This window comes from Eublepharis macularius, chromosome 15, assembly GCF_028583425.1.
Source record: "Eublepharis macularius isolate TG4126 chromosome 15, MPM_Emac_v1.0, whole genome shotgun sequence".
Classification (NCBI taxonomy): domain Eukaryota; kingdom Metazoa; phylum Chordata; class Lepidosauria; order Squamata; family Eublepharidae; genus Eublepharis; species Eublepharis macularius.
The window spans coordinates 13,095,344-13,113,026 of record NC_072804.1 but is presented as its reverse complement, the minus strand read 5'-3'; the positions used below and the strand labels follow the sequence as shown (position 1 = coordinate 13,113,026).

General features: G+C 45.3%; 1 protein-coding gene across 2 annotated transcripts in view; it reads right to left on the bottom strand.

Moving 5' to 3' along the window:
* Positions 1-7,549: 7,549 nt before the first annotated feature.
* Positions 7,550-17,683, bottom strand: part of SEL1L3 (SEL1L family member 3) — a 49,325-nt gene continuing 39,191 nt past the window's right edge. Inside the window, exons 18-25 of one of the 2 annotated variants that reach the window (XM_054999552.1) lie at positions 14,926-15,016; positions 14,741-14,825; positions 14,036-14,145; positions 12,092-12,219; positions 10,396-10,498; positions 10,238-10,313; positions 9,209-9,394; positions 7,550-7,914 (exon numbers count right to left, since the gene is read on the bottom strand). In XM_054999552.1, the coding sequence (XP_054855527.1) occupies positions 9,225-9,394; positions 10,238-10,313; positions 10,396-10,498; positions 12,092-12,219; positions 14,036-14,145; positions 14,741-14,825; positions 14,926-15,016 (763 nt within the window). In that variant the 3' untranslated portion in view covers positions 7,550-7,914; positions 9,209-9,224. Of the gene's footprint in view, positions 9,395-10,237; positions 10,314-10,395; positions 10,499-12,091; positions 12,220-14,035; positions 14,146-14,740; positions 14,826-14,925; positions 15,017-17,683 lie in introns of both variants that reach the window. The other variant, XM_054999551.1, reaches the window with a different exon arrangement.

Here is a 17,683-nt window from a genome sequence, read left to right as displayed (position 1 = left end):
AGAGTTAACCATTTTCTTAAACATTTCATCTAGAGGTTTGAATGCTAGAAAGCAATATAGCCTGAAAATGGGAATGCTAGTAATATTGATATTAATATTAATTAATGCATTCACTATAACTTCCTTCCTCGTAGGTGTGTTTAGGCTTGCACCTTATAACATGATCCTAGTAATAGTGATTTGGAAGTAAATCCCACTGTGTTCAATAGAGCTTACTTACATTTACAAATGTGCACAGACTTGCAAGCCTTCAGTTGTTATACTAGACAACCTTGTTTGTGAGTAAATCCTATTGGACTTCTCAGGCAGTTACCTTCATTAGAGCTCTGACTCTGACTTAGAGCCCAGGTGAACCTGATCTCGTCAGATCTCAGACCTCCAACGAAGACCAGGATTGCAGAGGCAGGCAATGGTAAACCACTTCTGATAGTCTCTTGCCATGAAAACCCCACCAGAGGTTGTAGTAAGTCAACTATGACTTAAGGACACACATATACACACATGCACACACCTTCATTAGAATTCTTATTCTGGCTCAGACTTTAACACGATGTGGTTGTCTGGTTCCGTGACAACCTTGGTACATCAAGTTTAGCAAACAGAAGTCCGAGCAATAGTGTGGCCGGTATGTACCTTGCCACATAAGCTGCCTTCCCAGAATGTCTTTGTCAACAGAAAGCTAAGCTTTTTCCCCCAAACGAATGCGATTCATTTTCTCTTATCTTTCCCGTTTTGTTGTTGTTGAAGGTCCATGTTGATTCCCACCCTGACCTGAGCTTAGGTTCATAGGAACTTGCAGTCCTGCTGTGTCCAAATTGTGACTGGTTGTTTCTCTGAGACCAGACCAGCAAGAGACAGAATGCGATAACATTATCAGATTAACTCCTGATGAGAAAAGCAAGACCAGTTGGATGTTGACTGAAGGGTTACAGAGAAAAGCAGGCGTGTGCTTTCTGTCCATTTCCTCAAGGGAAGTGACCTCTGAATGAAAATATATGGATGAGCAGACCTTGAGATTATATTCCTAAACTAGAAATTATTTCTCTTGGTTACAAATTTACTTAAGAAATTTCATCTGAAGGGCTTGTTTATTTAGTGTTACGTCAGTGCTTAGTTCTTGTGGCCCCTTCTTACATGCCCAGGGTAATGCCAATCACCACCTTGGGGTCAGGTAGCAGTTTTCCCCAGCTCAGTTTGGCTAGGGATCCTGAGGGTGTTTTGCCATCTTCTGGGCGTGGAGCAAGGGCCACTGGGCATGTGGGGGGAAGGGGAGGTATTTGTGAATTTCCTGCATTGTGCAGGAGGTTGGACTAGATGACCCTGGAGGTCCCTTCCAGCTATAGGATTCTATGATTCTAGTGCTGAAAGAATGGAGGCCACCATAGATTTAAACTGCATGTAACAGAATGCCCTAAGAATGGGTAGTATTATACTGCAGCTGAGCACTTTATGTTTCGTCCTAACTATAGTCAAGTTGCCCACAATCTTGAATAACAGCAGCCACCATATCTGGCTTCTGGTTGGGCTTGGTCCTGAGCCACTCTGCCTAGCGATCATCCATTAGGAAGGGGCACTTACAAGAGGCCGCATATGTTTATCTTACTGTCTTACTTTTATTACTTCAGCCCAATCGAGAAACTGCTGACAAAGACGTTTTCAGGTTTAATATCTACAATTTGACGTCACTATTGTCGTTACAGTGAACTTCTATAACGCTGTTTATTATATACTCTTCATTCCATTTCCCATGAGAGTAAACTTACCCTTAAGAGACCAGCAGTCACACAATTATATTTTGAGAATTTTCTATAGAAACAGTATTTGACAATAGTACTGCAAAGTCCATGTGAGAGTGTAATAGGCCCAATAAAATGTAAGATTAGTTGTCTGTTTTTATTGTGAGGACCTGTTCTGTGCTCTCACGACCACAGTTCACTTATGGCCGTCCCTAATCACCTGGTACTAGTTCACATGTTACAATCAATTGGTACTAGTTCACAAGTATGGTTGCCAACTCTGGGTTGGGAAATTCCTGAAGATTTAGAGGTGGAGGATGGAAGCTTGGGTTTGGGGAAGGGAAGGACCTGAGCAGAGTATAATGCCATAAAAGCCAACATCCAGATCAGCCATTTTCTGCTGGGGAACGGATCTCTGCAGTCTGGAGATAAGTTGTAATTTTGGGAGATCTCCAGCCCCTACCTGGAGGCCGGCAACACTTACTGAACCCAGGTTATTTACTTCAGCAGCAACCTGGACATTCACGGGCTGTTCTTGCCTTGTCAAGCATTGAACTAGTAGAGAACACGAATGTTCTGGGCCCATCCAAAGGCTAACATTATGACAAATTATGAAATAACTATTGTCCTTGGTGGTTGAATTACATATTCCATTTTTTAAGCATGTTCCTAAGCATCAAGCGTCCTAGATTAGCTAAGATAATTACTGTTCTAAACAGACATGAATGTGGCATCGTATCACAGGAACAATAACAATTTATTAAATCTCCATAGTTCAAGGATTATTCATCTGCCTGAGTTTACAATAAAACAGTGCCATCACATGACATATAGTAAAGAGTCCAGTAGCATCTTTAAGACTAACCAACTTATTGTAGCATTGGCAACAAAGCCAGTGAGAAAAAATACAACGGGCTCCAGAAAGGGGGAGGCGGGCAGGCGGGCATTGCCTCCTCCTGGACCGTGACTGAGTTTCAAACTGCCCAATGATTGCCTGTCACCAACAGGCACTTTGGAAACACATGAAGTACACAAGCTTCCAACAGACACGTCACTTCCAGAAGTGACATCATTGCCACGGGAGTACTCCTGCTCTTTTTGTGGGGCAGACTGTGGCCCTAAAAGGGCCTCTTCTCCCAGAAGCAGCCCCGTGCGGAGAGCAGGAGCACTCCCACAGGTGGTGCGATGACATCACTTCCAGGAGACTCCCAGTAAGGACCAGGTCTGGGTGGGTATAAGGACCTGGTAACCCTAAGTATTAGTGGGGTGGTGGTGGTGGTGGTTCCATTTTTCCTAGACTCCTTGGTAAACATAAAGCCTGACCTCTGAAACTGTCACTTTCTCCAAGGGAACTAATTTCTGTCACCAGGAGATGATTTGTAATTCCAGGAAAACTCCAGCCCCCACCTTGAGTTTGCTCCCTCTAAACAAAATACATTCCTAATCCTCAGCCCATTGTCTGGGAATGGAGTGGCCTCAGGGTGGGCTCCCTAATGATACTAATCTAGATGGTCATCTCAGGGGCCCTTGTAGTTTCTGGAGTTCCCTTTCTATGGGCTGCAGAGGGGAGGGGCCAGTTCTGGAGTGGAATGTGATTGGAGGGAGAGGGAGTCAGTTGGTGGAGGGGAGCTGGAAGGTGACAGTTGGTGGCTGAGGAGTGGAGGGAGGGATGGCTCTGAGGGGAGATGGAGAGCGAAGGTAGCCCCAGGTGTCAAAGGATTGGGCCGGCCCTACACAACATCTCATTAGGGCATGATTATAGAGAGAGCAGGGGTTTCTGTTTCTGTTTTATTATTCCTTCCGTTCACTGTACATTTGCCTGTGTATAGTTAGAAGTTAAATAAATGATTTTCAGAATTTATGAAGGAAGAAAGCTCTTCTGTTCCTCATAGTCCCCCAACCGCTTGGGCCCACTAGCAGAGGAGGGAGGTTAGGAGGCTGTCCTGCCTAACCAGGACCCCATACAGGGACAGGTGGCAGCGAATACCCGGAGACAGGGAAGTGAGACAGCCCCTTCAGGTGCCTGGCCAGGGGCAGAAAGGGAGGGGTAGGCAGAGCGGGGTCTACCAGTGGGAGGAAAGGCCCCCATCTGCCACATGCAGCAACATCTTTTCTGCCCTTCGCCAGCTTCCAGTCCCCCCTTCTTCCACAACAGCCTCTTTGCCTTGCCTCCACCCAAGCGGTGGAGCAGTTAATCCTTCTCTCACATACATTAAAAACAGCTTGGCTCCTGGGCGGAAACAGTGGCAGCTGGCCTCTGGCCACACTGTGAATGCAGTTGGTCTTGAGTGCTCCTTACGAACGGATCATCCATCAAACAGCCAATGGATGCAGCCCTTTGCTGCGGTGACAATCTTAAAGGGCAGCTGGAGTAAGAATCGTACTGATGCAAGGGTGCGAGGGAATATTCTCCAAACCAGGGCCAGTCCAACCATAAAAATAAATGAATCCAACCATAAAGACAAACTTGATGGGTGGGGGTGGGGGGTGGGTGAGGGTACTACAATACCTCATCTACCTCAGTTATTCATAAGCTTTTGGATGCATGAGTGGGGGAAATGAGGCTGTCAATTATTTTGCAGTAGGTACACAGGTAATTTAATAACTTGATGGCAGATGACATCCTTTCTGTATTCACTTCTGTTCTTTATTGGCTGCTCACACCAGAGAAGGGGAAAAAATAAAAAAAATTATAGACACTAAACATGAAAACAGTATCGTAGTCAATTCTTTTAGGAGGTAGCCATGTTGGTCTGCAGTAGAACAGCAGGATTTAGGTCCAGTGGCAACTTAGAGACCAACAAGATTTTCAGAGAGTAAGCTTGAGAGAGTCAGCGCTCCCTTCTTCAGACATGAGAAGGAATGGAGATCCCTGAACCTTTATATCCCAGCTGAAGGTGGGTGGGGTGTTACAAAGGAAGGCATATAAGGGTACAATGCAGCTTGATTCGAACAGAAATAAGAATCCTAAGTCTCTGGTCAGCCACGAGCGTGGGAGGGGTTCCATTGTTCTGAATTTGTGAGTGAGATCCATTTCAGCAAGCTAACATTATAATCTCCCTTTGGAGTTTCTCTTTTTGAGGACAGCCACTTTTAGGTTAGCAATGGAATGTCCTTGGAGATTAAAATGTTCTCCCACTGGTTTTTTGATTGTTGTGATTTCCAGAGTCAGATTTATGTCCATTTATGTCCAGGGATTGACCTGTTTGTTCAATGTAGAGAGTAGAAGGGCATTGCTGACATTTGATAGCATGTATAACGTTGCAAGCCGAACAAGTAAATGAACCTTAGATTATATGACTTGTGTTGTTAGGTCCAATGATCATGCTGTTGGAGTAAACTCTGTCCCCATATTTACTTGCATAAAGAATGGATTAGCTCCAACCGCAAGATACAAGGTGAAAAGTTGACTTATTTCTGTAAGCTGCAGTCTTTCAAAATAGCGTTTTGCTGTAATACGAGTTTGGTGGTTTATTTCAACACAAGATCAGTTTAAAAGAACAATTTTAAAAGGACAACATAATTGCCACATACAATAAAAACATATATGTGCCATCATTTTCAAGCATTTCAGGGATTGAGCACACACATCACAATAAAGATGTTAGTAAGTTGACTTCACCAGCTGCTTTCATATTTCACACGTCATTGCACAAATTTTTGCTACATTATAGATTGATTCTTTACAAGAGTCTGAAAGGAGAACAGAAGTGTAGATTTGCTCCAATCTTCCTGGGAGGTTTTCTAAAACCAGCGTAATATATTGGTTGCATATGTCAATATAAGGAAGACAGGGTAATAATTTATGAGCAACTGTCTCTACCTTTCCCATGTTCAATATCATTCATGGCCCTCAATTTTCTATGTCCTTTTAGTAAAAATAAGAATTTTCTTCCTTTGATAACTTATCACAAGCTGCTCCTCTCAGCAACATGAAGCCAAGGTATGGAGTACTTGCCTGAGTGTGGCAGAATTACTCTATCATCTGCATATAGCAAGTTCGGAATTGCTCTGTTTGCTAGTTTTGAGGTGTGGAAAGCTGGATTTGTTAAGAACTGCACTATGGAGTTTATAGACATTTCAAAAGTGCCAAAATATATCTGTTCCATTCCTTTGCAAGTGAGCCCTTACCAGATAGATGACTCTATGGACAGCATCTTACCCTTAGGAATCTTTTTCATACAGCATACAGAGAAGTATGCAAAATCATCTGTCTATTGTGGAATTTCCAAGCTTTGCCCATAATTTGTGTCTAGGGAAGCTATTGAATGCAGCTTTAGAATCAACAAATGCACACATGTCTTAGTACTATATTTCTCCTCTAAATGATGCAGTATCGTATCTATGGCTAGGGGTGCTAGGTTCCCTTAGCCTCCCGGCAGGAGGGGGGGAAACCCAGAGCTTGCCTCCTCCATTCTGCCTTCATGCTTGCCTTGTGCACGCACAGTGCACGGCCCCATGGCTCTGTGATGGTATCATTTCCGGTGCCGTCATCATGAGGGTGCAGGAGTGCATGCACGCTTCACAGTGGGCCAATTTGGGTCTCAAAGGGGTCCAATTCGGCCCATTTGGGGCTCAAATCAGCTCGCTGCAAAGCACAGGAGCTCTTTCAGGGCAGCACAATGACATCACTCCTAGTAGTGGTGTCATTCTGCTGCCCTGGGAATGCGCCCAGAAAGTCCCTTCCTGCACCTTTCCCCCTGCAGGCTAGGTGAGCGGTGCCAGGGGCAGAGGGTCAAAGCAGGGAATCCCCTGCCCCCACTGCGGGAATGCCCTATCCATGGCTGTCTGGCTCTGAAACCCACCTCCTGCTCCTCCATTAGTATGTTCTTGGCCCAACCATTCCGAGTTTCTAGTCTGAGCATCTAGAGTAAAGTTTACTAACCACAAAGAAAGATAATTGGTCTCCTTTTTATATATTAGGGCTAAGATAACCAGGCCGCAGTCACTGGGAATCTGTGTGACAGGTCAATATGTGTGAATACTGCTGGCGCCAGGGTTTCTGGCACCTGCAGCCACCCCTACAGCATGCGCACGCCACAGACTGTGTGATGTCATCATGCGATGACATCATCACGCAGCGCAAGCCGGGGGCATTGGCCGGCGGATGGCTGGGGTGGCGGGCGGAGGCTGCTCTGTGCTCCGCACACTGCCCCAGCAGTGGCTCGCGGCGGCTGCGCCCGGTTGGGGGCGTGTGGCGGCGGCACGGGGCTGGCTGGCTGCAGCAGCTGCGGCCCAGCCACGCCAGCTCCGCGGCACACGCCTCCAGCCCCAATAGCCCCTCCGGTGCACTCGCACCGAGGCCACCGCCTACCTGGCCTCAATGGGCGCGCCAGCCTGGTGTGTGAAGAACGCAGCCAGCATTGGGGCCCACCAATCAATGTCTGGTTTACTCAATTCTGGAGAGATCATATCACTTGCAGGAGCCTTTTCTTGTTTCAGTTGAGTTCATCTTTTGACCTCTGCACTTGTTACTGGAGACCAGGAAGGAAGCTTGTCAAGCTGGCAATCTGGGAGTCTATCCAGATCCATTTCTGCCGAGTAAAAGGCACTAAAATGAGTCTCCCAGCTGCTCACAGGTATAGAGCAGCTCATTTTTAGGGGCTACATAAGGAGTTCACCTGTTATTAGGAGCCAAAAGGATTATTAGGATTACTTAATTTAAAGGACCGAATCAGCCGGGAACAAGTATTCCTGAGCGCCACTCTCTTTTTTCCCCTTTAGAAGCTGCTTTATATTGCTGCTTTGGGGTTTTCGGTACTTTCAGACTTAATACAGTAAATGGGGGGGCAAGATTCAAATTAGACCGTACATTTAAACCAATAGAAAAATTTATTTACTTTTGTATATAAATCAGAACAAGAGAGGTACATTTGAAGACCAAAACTCCTTTTGTGCAGGAGAAGGTATAAGCAGCAGCATTGAGTCCCAAGAGCTTGTACATGGACATGTGAGCTCCTGGGAGCAGCAGCCGTTTCTCCTTCTTCAAGAGCCTTTATGTGGTACTTTGTTCAAAGTATAGGAGCCCCGTGGCGTAGAGGGGTAAGTGGCAGTACTGCAGCCCAAGCTCTGCTCACAACCTGAGTTTGATCCTGGAGGAAGCCAGGTTCAGACAGACAGCTCAAGGTTGACGCAGCCTTCCATCCTTCCAAGGTCAGTAAAATGAGTACCCAGGTTCCTGGAGGTAAAGTGTAGATGACTGGGGAAGGCAATGGCAAACCACCCCGTAACAAAAAGTCTGCCAAGAAAACATCGTGATGCGACGTCCTCCCATGGGTCAGTAATGACTTGGTGCTTGCACAGGGGACTACCTTTACCTTTTACCTTGTTCAAAGTGCTTTAAACTAGCAATAAGTGTGCAATTCAGCAGGGACTGGAGAAAGGAGGGTCCTAAAGGGCGGGCCTTCCCAAGCCCTGGACACCCATTCCAGCAGGGGATGCCTCGGGTACTAAAGGGACAGATAGGTATTCAACCGTTTGGTATTTTTTCCCTTCTCTTATTAGCTGTAGCCTTGGGTACAGCTCCTTCCATATGTACCTATTCTTGTGCTCTATGTATTTTTATTATATTTTATAATTCTTCAACTACAGCTTCAAAGGCTTTGTGGGAGGGTTTTTACACCAGTGCCTACCTATAAGATGTTGCTTTGTGACATCATTTCTGGAGATCGATGCAGCTGTAGACTCAAATTTTAAGTGTTTGCTTTATATTACTATTAAAATGCAAGTAAACCAATGGAGCGCTTAAAAGAAAACCCTGTAAAAATGAGCAAGGCTACACCTACTTCCCCAGGTACACGTACTTCCTCGGCCATTATATGAATATTGTGATAATTTTTTCAGTGTTTCCTTTAGTTCCCTAAATAGTGTTAATCTCTTCCTCAATACTGCTTTAAACACCCACCTTTCTTAATCTTCAAAAAGGCAGGGAAAGCAATCTCCCAGTAGATTGCTTACATGTGCTACTCTTACATGTGCTACAGATGTCCTACTATTGCTTTAGAAACCACAGTGGGACTCAGTATCCCACCAAAGGCTAAAATGAGGTTGGCATATGCTCGATTCATTGTTTGGGTACATCTAAACTAGGTCAATTAATTAAGCTCTTATTACTTTTAAGTGGAGCAGAAATCCCTTTCCCCACTGATTAAACTGTTTGATTTCTCCTTAAAGCAGTTTCTGAAATTGAAAATAAATTACTTTGATTTTTGAATGAGATTCCCCTATATTTAAAGGCCCTTCTTCCCAGAATCAGTCTTTTGTCTTGGCAGACAAACTGCAAATGAAGCCTTCAATGCTGCTCCAACCTAGATCACCTAATTGTGGGGCACGGAGCACTTCATCCGCATTTTTACAGTGAAACCTGAATCCTGCCCCCCCCTGCCCCTTCATAGAAAATTGAAGAGGCTTTTTGCCATTGATTGGAAAGAAGTGACAGTTTTATCTTCTGCTGGCATCCAAATTCCACTTACTTTGGAATCTATATTTTCAGCTGCTGGAGTGCACGTGCTGAGGACCTACGCCAGTCCCTTCTTTATTATTTGCAACAGTGGATGCTTCTTGCTCGGCTGAGCTGGTCTCATGAGTACTTTCTTCTGCTGAAGAATACTCCGCTTGAGCTTCTTCAGGCAATAATGGTGGGTGAGACCGAACAGCTGCTGGAAAGCATAATAATAATAAGTCACTATGTGGACATGAATGAAGACTAGTATTTTGAAGAGCTTACAATTCCAAGATGATGCTAGCATCCAAAACCCTGATCTAAAGATCGTTAGTAAATAGCAGTGAGCAGGTGGTGAAGATCCTCCATACAGATGATCTGTTCCAACACCAGATCACCTGTAAAGGAGGAAGGGCCTCTGGATTCAATCCTTCATGCCCCAACAAGGCAACTGGTGCTCCAAGGTCTACACGCCCTTTGCGCTTCAAAACGAGCCTTACACATCATGAGTCCACCTAGCAGACAGATCCCCCTGACTGTGGGGGTATATAATATATGGTGGAGTAAGCCTCATTTTGTAGGTGTTTGCATCTCTCTTCCCAATATAAGCTTCTGGGAGGCAGCCCAAATAGGAGCTCTTAGCTCCAGAACCAGTCATTGGATCGGCACCAGCACATGTTTTCTTGTAGGGGACAGTCTCTGGAGTGCAGTTCTGTGTGATTTGGGGTGATCCAAAAATTGTTTGGGAGTGCAGCTCCCACTCCCACTTTCTGCTTCTGTCCTGGGGGCAGCCTGCTTTGAAGCAGTTAACTCAAGAACTGGGCTTTGTAGCAGGACCCAGCATAGGTCCACTTAAAGAGCAGAGTCCCCTGAACACGAAGGTGTATGATATGTGCTCCTCTAAACTTTATTTTGGGATGCAGAGCTTGTCAGTTTCCCCCAATATTTGTGTTTGGATTTGTTAATAAGGAACTAGATCTCGGAATAAGGATCTGGGAATCAACTTCAGCCTTGTGACCACAACTGCATTTGTTTAAGCTTGATGGTGCCACTAACTTACCTAACAGAGCTGGATAACACAACATGACGAATATAACCACCAATGCAGAGATGACCATGGAGCCCAGGAAGTAAATCTGCAGTTAATTGCAAAATGGGTATTAGTCAGAGACTTAAAATGCTCAGTGTTCACTCAAAGGGCAATGGACTTGTACGCACCAGTCCAGAATGAAAAATGTTCTTCCAAAAAATCCTCAGCTGAAGATAGAGTGAAGCTAACATACATGGGCTAATTGATTCTTGGTCGCTGAGATTCCAACACCTACAGATAACAATAAGTCAGTCACTAACATATAATACAAAAACCATTTGCCAGCCTTATGTCTGGAGGAGCCAGTAAATAAAACCTGGCCTGGCAGTTATGCAGATGACAAGGGACCACTTTGCTAATGGGCACAGTCTTGATTCCTGAGTGGGTCCATCATGAAAGGGAACAGTTGTTCCCTCCACAAGGATGTGTCTTCCTTTCTGTGTAGACCGAATGGTTGCCATAGAGATGGGCATGAACTGAGAAAATGGCGGTTCACGAACCATGAACCACCATGAACTTGCCCTGGTTCATGGAAGGGTTTCTTTGGTTTGTGAAAATGTCACTTCTGGGGCAGCAGGAGGTCTGTAGAACAGGGGTGTGTGCTTCAAGTTTCCCCCTTTCAAACACCTTCCGTTTTTCAGCTGAGAGGAGGGGAATCCCCTCCTGGTTTCCTCAGACAGAGAGTGCCACCAGGCCTGTGTCAGGACTGAAAAGGCCCTGGCTCTGTTCGAGGCCAGGCGAGCCTCCCTTGGGCCAGGGACCACCAAAAGTTGTTTATTTGTAGAACAAAGTGTCCTCTGGGGTACATATAGGGAGAGAACTGATTATCCAATAGTCAATCTTATGCTCCTCATTGAGCATAAACCTCCCCTTTTCCTTGGCTGGAAGAACGACTCAACATCTAAATGGCCTATGCAAACTAGCTGTCTCTCACTAAACATAAACATCTAACTCTTTCATGACAGAAGGGATGACATTTGCTAAAAGCCCAACGATGTGCCACTGTGAGGATGGCATAGAGATCCAATGGTGGGTGTGCTGCCCTTCAAGGAAGCTTGCCTGCCATTATGAGTGCGTTCATTAAAGAACCTTCAGAAGCTTCTAAGGAATACCAGAAGTTTCTTAGGCCTCTTTGGTATGAAGTGGTGGTTACGGTGCTGGACCAGTACTGTGAGGCCAAGGACCCCACACACTGGCATGAAGCTTACTAGTTGACAGGGCTGCAAAGAGACAAGTTCCCCTGGATAAAATGGCAACTTCAGAGGGTAGACGCTACGGCAGAGCATATCTTCTAGGTGAAATCCCTCCCTGAATTCCCTCCTCCACAGGCATCGCCTCCAAATCTCCAGGAATTTCCCAGATTGGATTTTGAAACCATATTGGTTGACCTTGGGCTAGTCATGATCTCTCAGAAGAAATGTTGTGTTGATGAAATAAGGGAGGGAGAACCCCGTTTGCTGTCTTGAATTCTTTGGAGGAAGAGCAGAAGAATCTAAGAGGAAACCACTGCCACTTGAACTGTGGGAGACAGATGAAGGTTCTTGTTTGGAGTAAGGCAGGTTCATAACATTGGGGCCAGGAATGACTTTACTGTTGCTGGTTTTATTGTGTCTAGTTTTGATATTTTCATATGGCTTTTAAACTAATCTTGCACATCACATTGAATATTTTCTTATTAGAAAAACAAAATAAGTAAGATTACTCAAGTCAAGTCCTGGACTAATGAGAAATCAATGGGACAAGTTTAAATTTATAACCAGACCAGCAGGAGCCAGAGTCAAATCCTTTACCTGCAACACATGGCATGAAAGAGAATAGCCTCACCTCTCATAAAGCTTCTGAAGAATGGATAGGTTACTGGAATCCGTAGTCCTGTCAATATCTAATTGATCTAAAATATGATTAGGAATGGGATAACCGTCTTCCAGAAGAAGGGCGACATTAAAGAACCCCTGGAAAAACATGTAGAATATATTATTAGTATTGCAGCCTTTGCCAGTTCAACTTTTTAGCCTTCTTATTTACATTCATGATTTGTACTGACCCCACTTTACACCCCAAGGACTGAACCTGGAGAGCTGTGCAGCAGTCCTGACGTAGCACCGCTGGCACAGCACCAATTCCTTGTAGACAGAAGGGGTGTCTACAAGGACAGCCACTAAGAAGAACCTGGGCCAGCAAAGGTCTCTTTTACTTCCTCTTCCTTTCCCGTTCTACCGAGTGCCAGAATGCCTATGCAAGGACTGACATCCAACAGGTAAGCTTCTGTAATCTCAAATGAACAGGTGAGAACTGTATAAATTCTAATAAATCTTTTTCTTGTAGGTGGAGATGAAAATAGCGGGATGAAGCAAAGATTCCCGCGGCGCCCGACATGCAACGCTGGCTTGAGACCCAAAATTTCGTACAACAACCTCTTCAGGGGCGACAGCTAGATCCACCACACAAATAATAGCAGTTAATCATTCATAGCACCTTCAATTTAACCAGTCAGAGAGCGTCCTCATGTCTCGCTACACAAGATGAATTATGCAAGGATGCTCAAGTGAAGGGAGACATAATGTTAGCCGGGAAGGGTAGTTGTTAAAAAGACAGATTGGAAGGCTCTGTCAGTTTCACCTCTCTAGAGCTGGCAAAGATTGCTCCTCAGGGGGTTTGTTTGTTTTGTCAGAGGAGCGATCTTTGCCGGCTCTAGAGGTGTGAAACTGACAGAGCCATCTGATCTGTCTTTTTAACTACCCTTCCCGGCTAACATTGTGTCTCCCTTCACTTGAGCATCCTTGTGTAATTTGTCTCATGTAGCGAGACTCTCAGATCACAAAGAGAGCAATCCTAATCAGATCTAGGCAAAAGTAAGTCCCATTGTATTCACTGGGGCTTACTGCTAGAAAAGGGTTCTCAGGATTGCAGCCAAAGTAACGTCCCATGCCAGAGTCAAAATAAAAGCCCGTTCATGAACCACTTCCATCTGATCAGCATCCCCCCCCACCCCGGGCAGTGCGCCCCCAAGCAGTTATCACGTCTGCCTGGATTATCCACCTTTTCCTGAGCAGGTTTGACAGTATCAAGAAATAAGCTTTTGCACAATAGGATTTTTATTCTTCTGCAAGAAGTTCTATGCCAATGCAGTGCTTCTGATGTGGCTGTTTTTAACTGTTCACAATTATAAACACTCTTCGTAAGTGCTAAAGGTATCAGGACTGTCAAACTGAAGTGGGTTGGGAAGGACAAATTCTCCACTAAGCAGATGCATGCTTAGGTCTACATGCATAATTCTTCACAGGACAATGAACAATAGACATGAATGAGTAAGAAAGGAGTAACAGTAACTGTGTACGATCTCTTTCTTCACTTGTTTTTAATTTGTGAACCTAATGTGCTGTTTACTCTGAATACTGGTTCGGATTACATATTGTTGCATTTTAGAAAAGTAAAAAAAGAAATTCTTCAGGGGACAATGGCCATTCTAACAACAGCAAATTATTAACTTCGTCTCACCTCAAATAGATGTTTAAATGGGGGGGGGGAGGGAATTGAGAAATGGCAACTTTGGCAACTTATCTTTTCTTGACCATCTACACCTTCATTTTAACCAAAAGGTATTAACCACCACCCAACAGAAATTATATACTTTATTTATTTATCCACTCTTAATGCTCAAATAGACTGTTATATAAACCTATCTAATATCTTGCTCTGGTATGCAGTACCAGCCAGTTCATTAAGGGAAAAGCTACTATTTATGTCTTCACTAACAGCAATCCTTACCTGTGGATCACCATCTGACGCTGCTTGGGCGTACATCTGTACTGATCTGTCCAAGACCTTGGATTGGTTGTGATGTCCATAGTAATAGAAATCTCCTACTTTCAAATAAGCTTGATAATAAACAGCAAGTTTCATGTGAGTTAATGCAAACCCCCAAAAGACAGAGGCTGGTCATCTTTGCCCTAGAAACTACTTCCGCCAGCCAGAAACCACTCGTGGCGGGGAGAGGGGAACTGTGAATGCATCTTTAGGATGATACGTTTTAGTGAGAAAACAACAGGGGAGGAAAGAGTCAAAGAGCCCTTCTTCACCCCTCTTACTTTGAAAAAGCAGCCTCAACAGCTGCATTTGGAAAAGAAAACAAATAATTTTTAAAAATGACCATGGATCTAAATGTAAGATGCAGTTCTGTCCTCTGCAATCTTCTCCATCCAGCTCCAAACTTTAAAATTATTTCTCTTCTCAGCCAAAGTAAAGATTGCAGGCAACATGCCTTTCATACCCCTCTCAGGCAAGTAGGTTATGACGACACGAATCCCAGTGGCTAGGATTTGCGACCAGCCAGCACAGACTCTTGATTAGAAGAATCTTGTTGCTCAGCATTAAGTATTAGGTTCTACAAGAAAGCCCACCAAGGAAGGAAGTCATTTTGCATTACTAAAGAACATGCATGAAATGCTAACTTCAATAAGTTACTATACATACCAAATGAAGGAGCGTAGTTCTGGGAGACTGAAAAATTATAGTATCTCCAAACGCAGTCAGCAGCCATGTATCTTTTTGCCACGTTCTGGGAGGGGACAGAAGGAAGGGAAAGGGGGTTAGATTGCCTTACAAGCAAAATGGTTAAGGATTAAGAACAGCAACCGGTTGTGAAAACATTGACTTACTGGTCTCTCTTCACAGAGATGTGCTAAGTTCGTCTGTGAAACTTCAATCCCAGTCTCTGCACTCAGAATGTAATACAGCAAGGCTTCATGCCTAAAATGTGAGAGGCATGAGAGGCTCAAAAATGCACACTGAACACTTAAAAAAATGTCAGTGTTGTTTTCAACATGCATTCCAGGGAACCCTTGGGGTTATTTGGAAACTTATTGGGACTTTCTCAGAAGATGACAGAGGAACTTGCCTGAAAGACGCCTGATCTACCACTACTGCACTTTCCTTGTAGCTGCATAAGTGTGTCGGGTGCCTTCTCCCTTCAGTAGGGCAACAAGGAGACCCAATAAGCCAGACAACAACTTCACTGGTGCCCTTTAGTAGTATGTGCACCCTGCAGTGGTGTGTGCCCTAAAACACTCTCCTAAATGACCTACAAACAAAGGAGTTCCTGAGGACACATGCCTAAGTGGAGAGAGTTTCTGGAAGTTAGAAAGTTTGAGTGGCACAGGTTTAAAAGGCTCCCCAGTATCAAAGGCATAGCAGTGGCATGACCCAATGACTGTGCAAATTCATATGAAGAAGGGGAAAGGAATTTAAAACACACTGGGGGAGTGGAACCCTCTTCCGCCTAGGCTTCCCTCCTTGTCCCTGACAAACATCTCTCCCCAGCCATTTTTCTCCAGTGAGATTTATGCCAGTCTCAGAGTCCCATTGAGGAAAAGTGGCAGGGGTGAAGTGGCTTCTCCAGTCCAGTCTATCCATGCTGTTCTTTATATGCCCCCACCCTTTCCTTGACGCTTTCATGAATGCAGTAGTGATACACAGATGTGTATATGTGAAATGTGTATCTGAAATGTGGTGCTGGAGGAGAGTTTTGAGGATACCACGGACAGGCAAAAAGACAAATAAGTGAGTACTCGATCAAATCAAGCCTGAATCCTCCCTAGAAGCTAAAATGACAAAACTGAGGCTATTGTACTTTGGTCACATCATGAGAAGACAAGATTCTCTGGAAAGGTCAATAATGCTAGGAAAAGTGGAAGGCAGGAGGAAAAGAGAAAGACCTAAAACAAGATGGCTTGACTCAATAAAAGAAGCCACGTCCTCCACTTTGCAGGATCTGAGCACGTCTGTTAATGAAAGGAGATTTTGGAGGTCATTCATTCATAGGGTTGCCAAAGGTCGGAGGCGACTTGATGGCACGCACACACACACACACACACACACACACACAGAGAGAGAGAGATCTGCTATGGCCCTAACAGCCTAGAAGGCTTTGGGGTCTGAAAAGCTTACACTCTGAAAATCACATTAGTCTCTATGGTGCCACTGAACAAAAATCTTGCTGTCTCTGTAAAGTAATAGCTACCTCTACTGGCCAAATCAGAAAGCGTAAGAACAGCTGTTATCCGGGGTAGCTTTGTCAAGCTTTCTCACACTTTCATTTGGGTTGGTTGTTGTCGATTTCCTGGGCTGTATGGTCTTGGCATTTGGGTGCTTTCTTTGCAGAGTTTAGTTATTTTCTATCATTATGATTTGAGGATTCCTACTAGCTTTAAAAGGGGATTAAGCAGATTCATGGAGGAGGGGACCATCAGTGGCTACTAGCCCTGGTAACTGAAGGGAGCCTCCACATTCAGAGGTGGTAAAGCTGTGCCAGGTGGCCAGTGCCAGGTGGCAACATCAGAGGAAGGCCTTGGCAAGGGGCATATTTTCCAACTTCAGTACAAATGATCAGAAACACTGCTTTGTTGCAAGCATGTGTTTATGGTATTGAAGCTGGAAAATATATGCATTGCCTTGTTCACACAAAATGGCAATCACAGGTATTGGATTGTGGACAATACGCTCTATGTGAGGTAGGCATGCCAAAAATCTAACACTCAAAAAGGGGGGGGGGGGTTGGCACAGTCTCTTGTAGAATGCAGCTGGCATCTGTGGCAGCACTTCTGCATGTAAGGACATGGATGAAGGAACTCTGGATTTGGACTACCGCTAAAAGGAAACAAGTTGCCCCTTATTTGGCTTGTTATTATCATGAGAATTTTTTGCCTCTAGTGCAAATATGTCTTGGGCAGTTTGAACTGCCTGGTTATTCTGGTGTCAGGTTCTGCCGCAGGGGGGGTTGGACCCTGGGGTGGGCTCACCCTCCAGGGTTCCTCCATCTCCACCGGAGCTCCCAGGTAGCCTCAAAAATAGGGAGGGGGGGTTACAGTACCCTCAGCCTTCTCTCCCCTTTCCCAAGTCCTGCTCCTCACAGGGTGGAAATACATGTTATGAAGTACCCAGGGCTGTCTCTTCTTCCCAGGCTGCCTGTGAGGGTCCTCCTTTTAAGTTCTCCCTGCCCGGATGACTGAATCCATCCAGCCCCAATCCCCTCGGCCTGGTGCCCCTCCATGGCTCTTCCCCTTTCTGGCCTATCAAAGCTCAGCTATGGGGTGGGGCTGGCTAGCTTCCTCCCCGCCTGGGCTTGGCTCACGCCTCGGCCACACACGGGTGCCCTGCTCCAGCCTCCTCGGCTCCAGCATCACCATCCCCTCCAGCTGCCCTGTGGCCTGGCCTGTCTCCACCTTCCCATGATGGGAACTGGCACCCCAAGGCACTGACAGGGCCGCAGGCGCTCCTGCCAGGCTCAGCAGAGCTGCACTGCAAGCTGTCACTGTGGGCCTCTGCTCCTCCCGGCTTTCCTTGCCAGCCAGCTCCCCTCCTGGGGCTGTGGCGCCGTCTGTCCTCTGCTGGGTCCTCAGTGCTGGGCAGCCTTGGCAC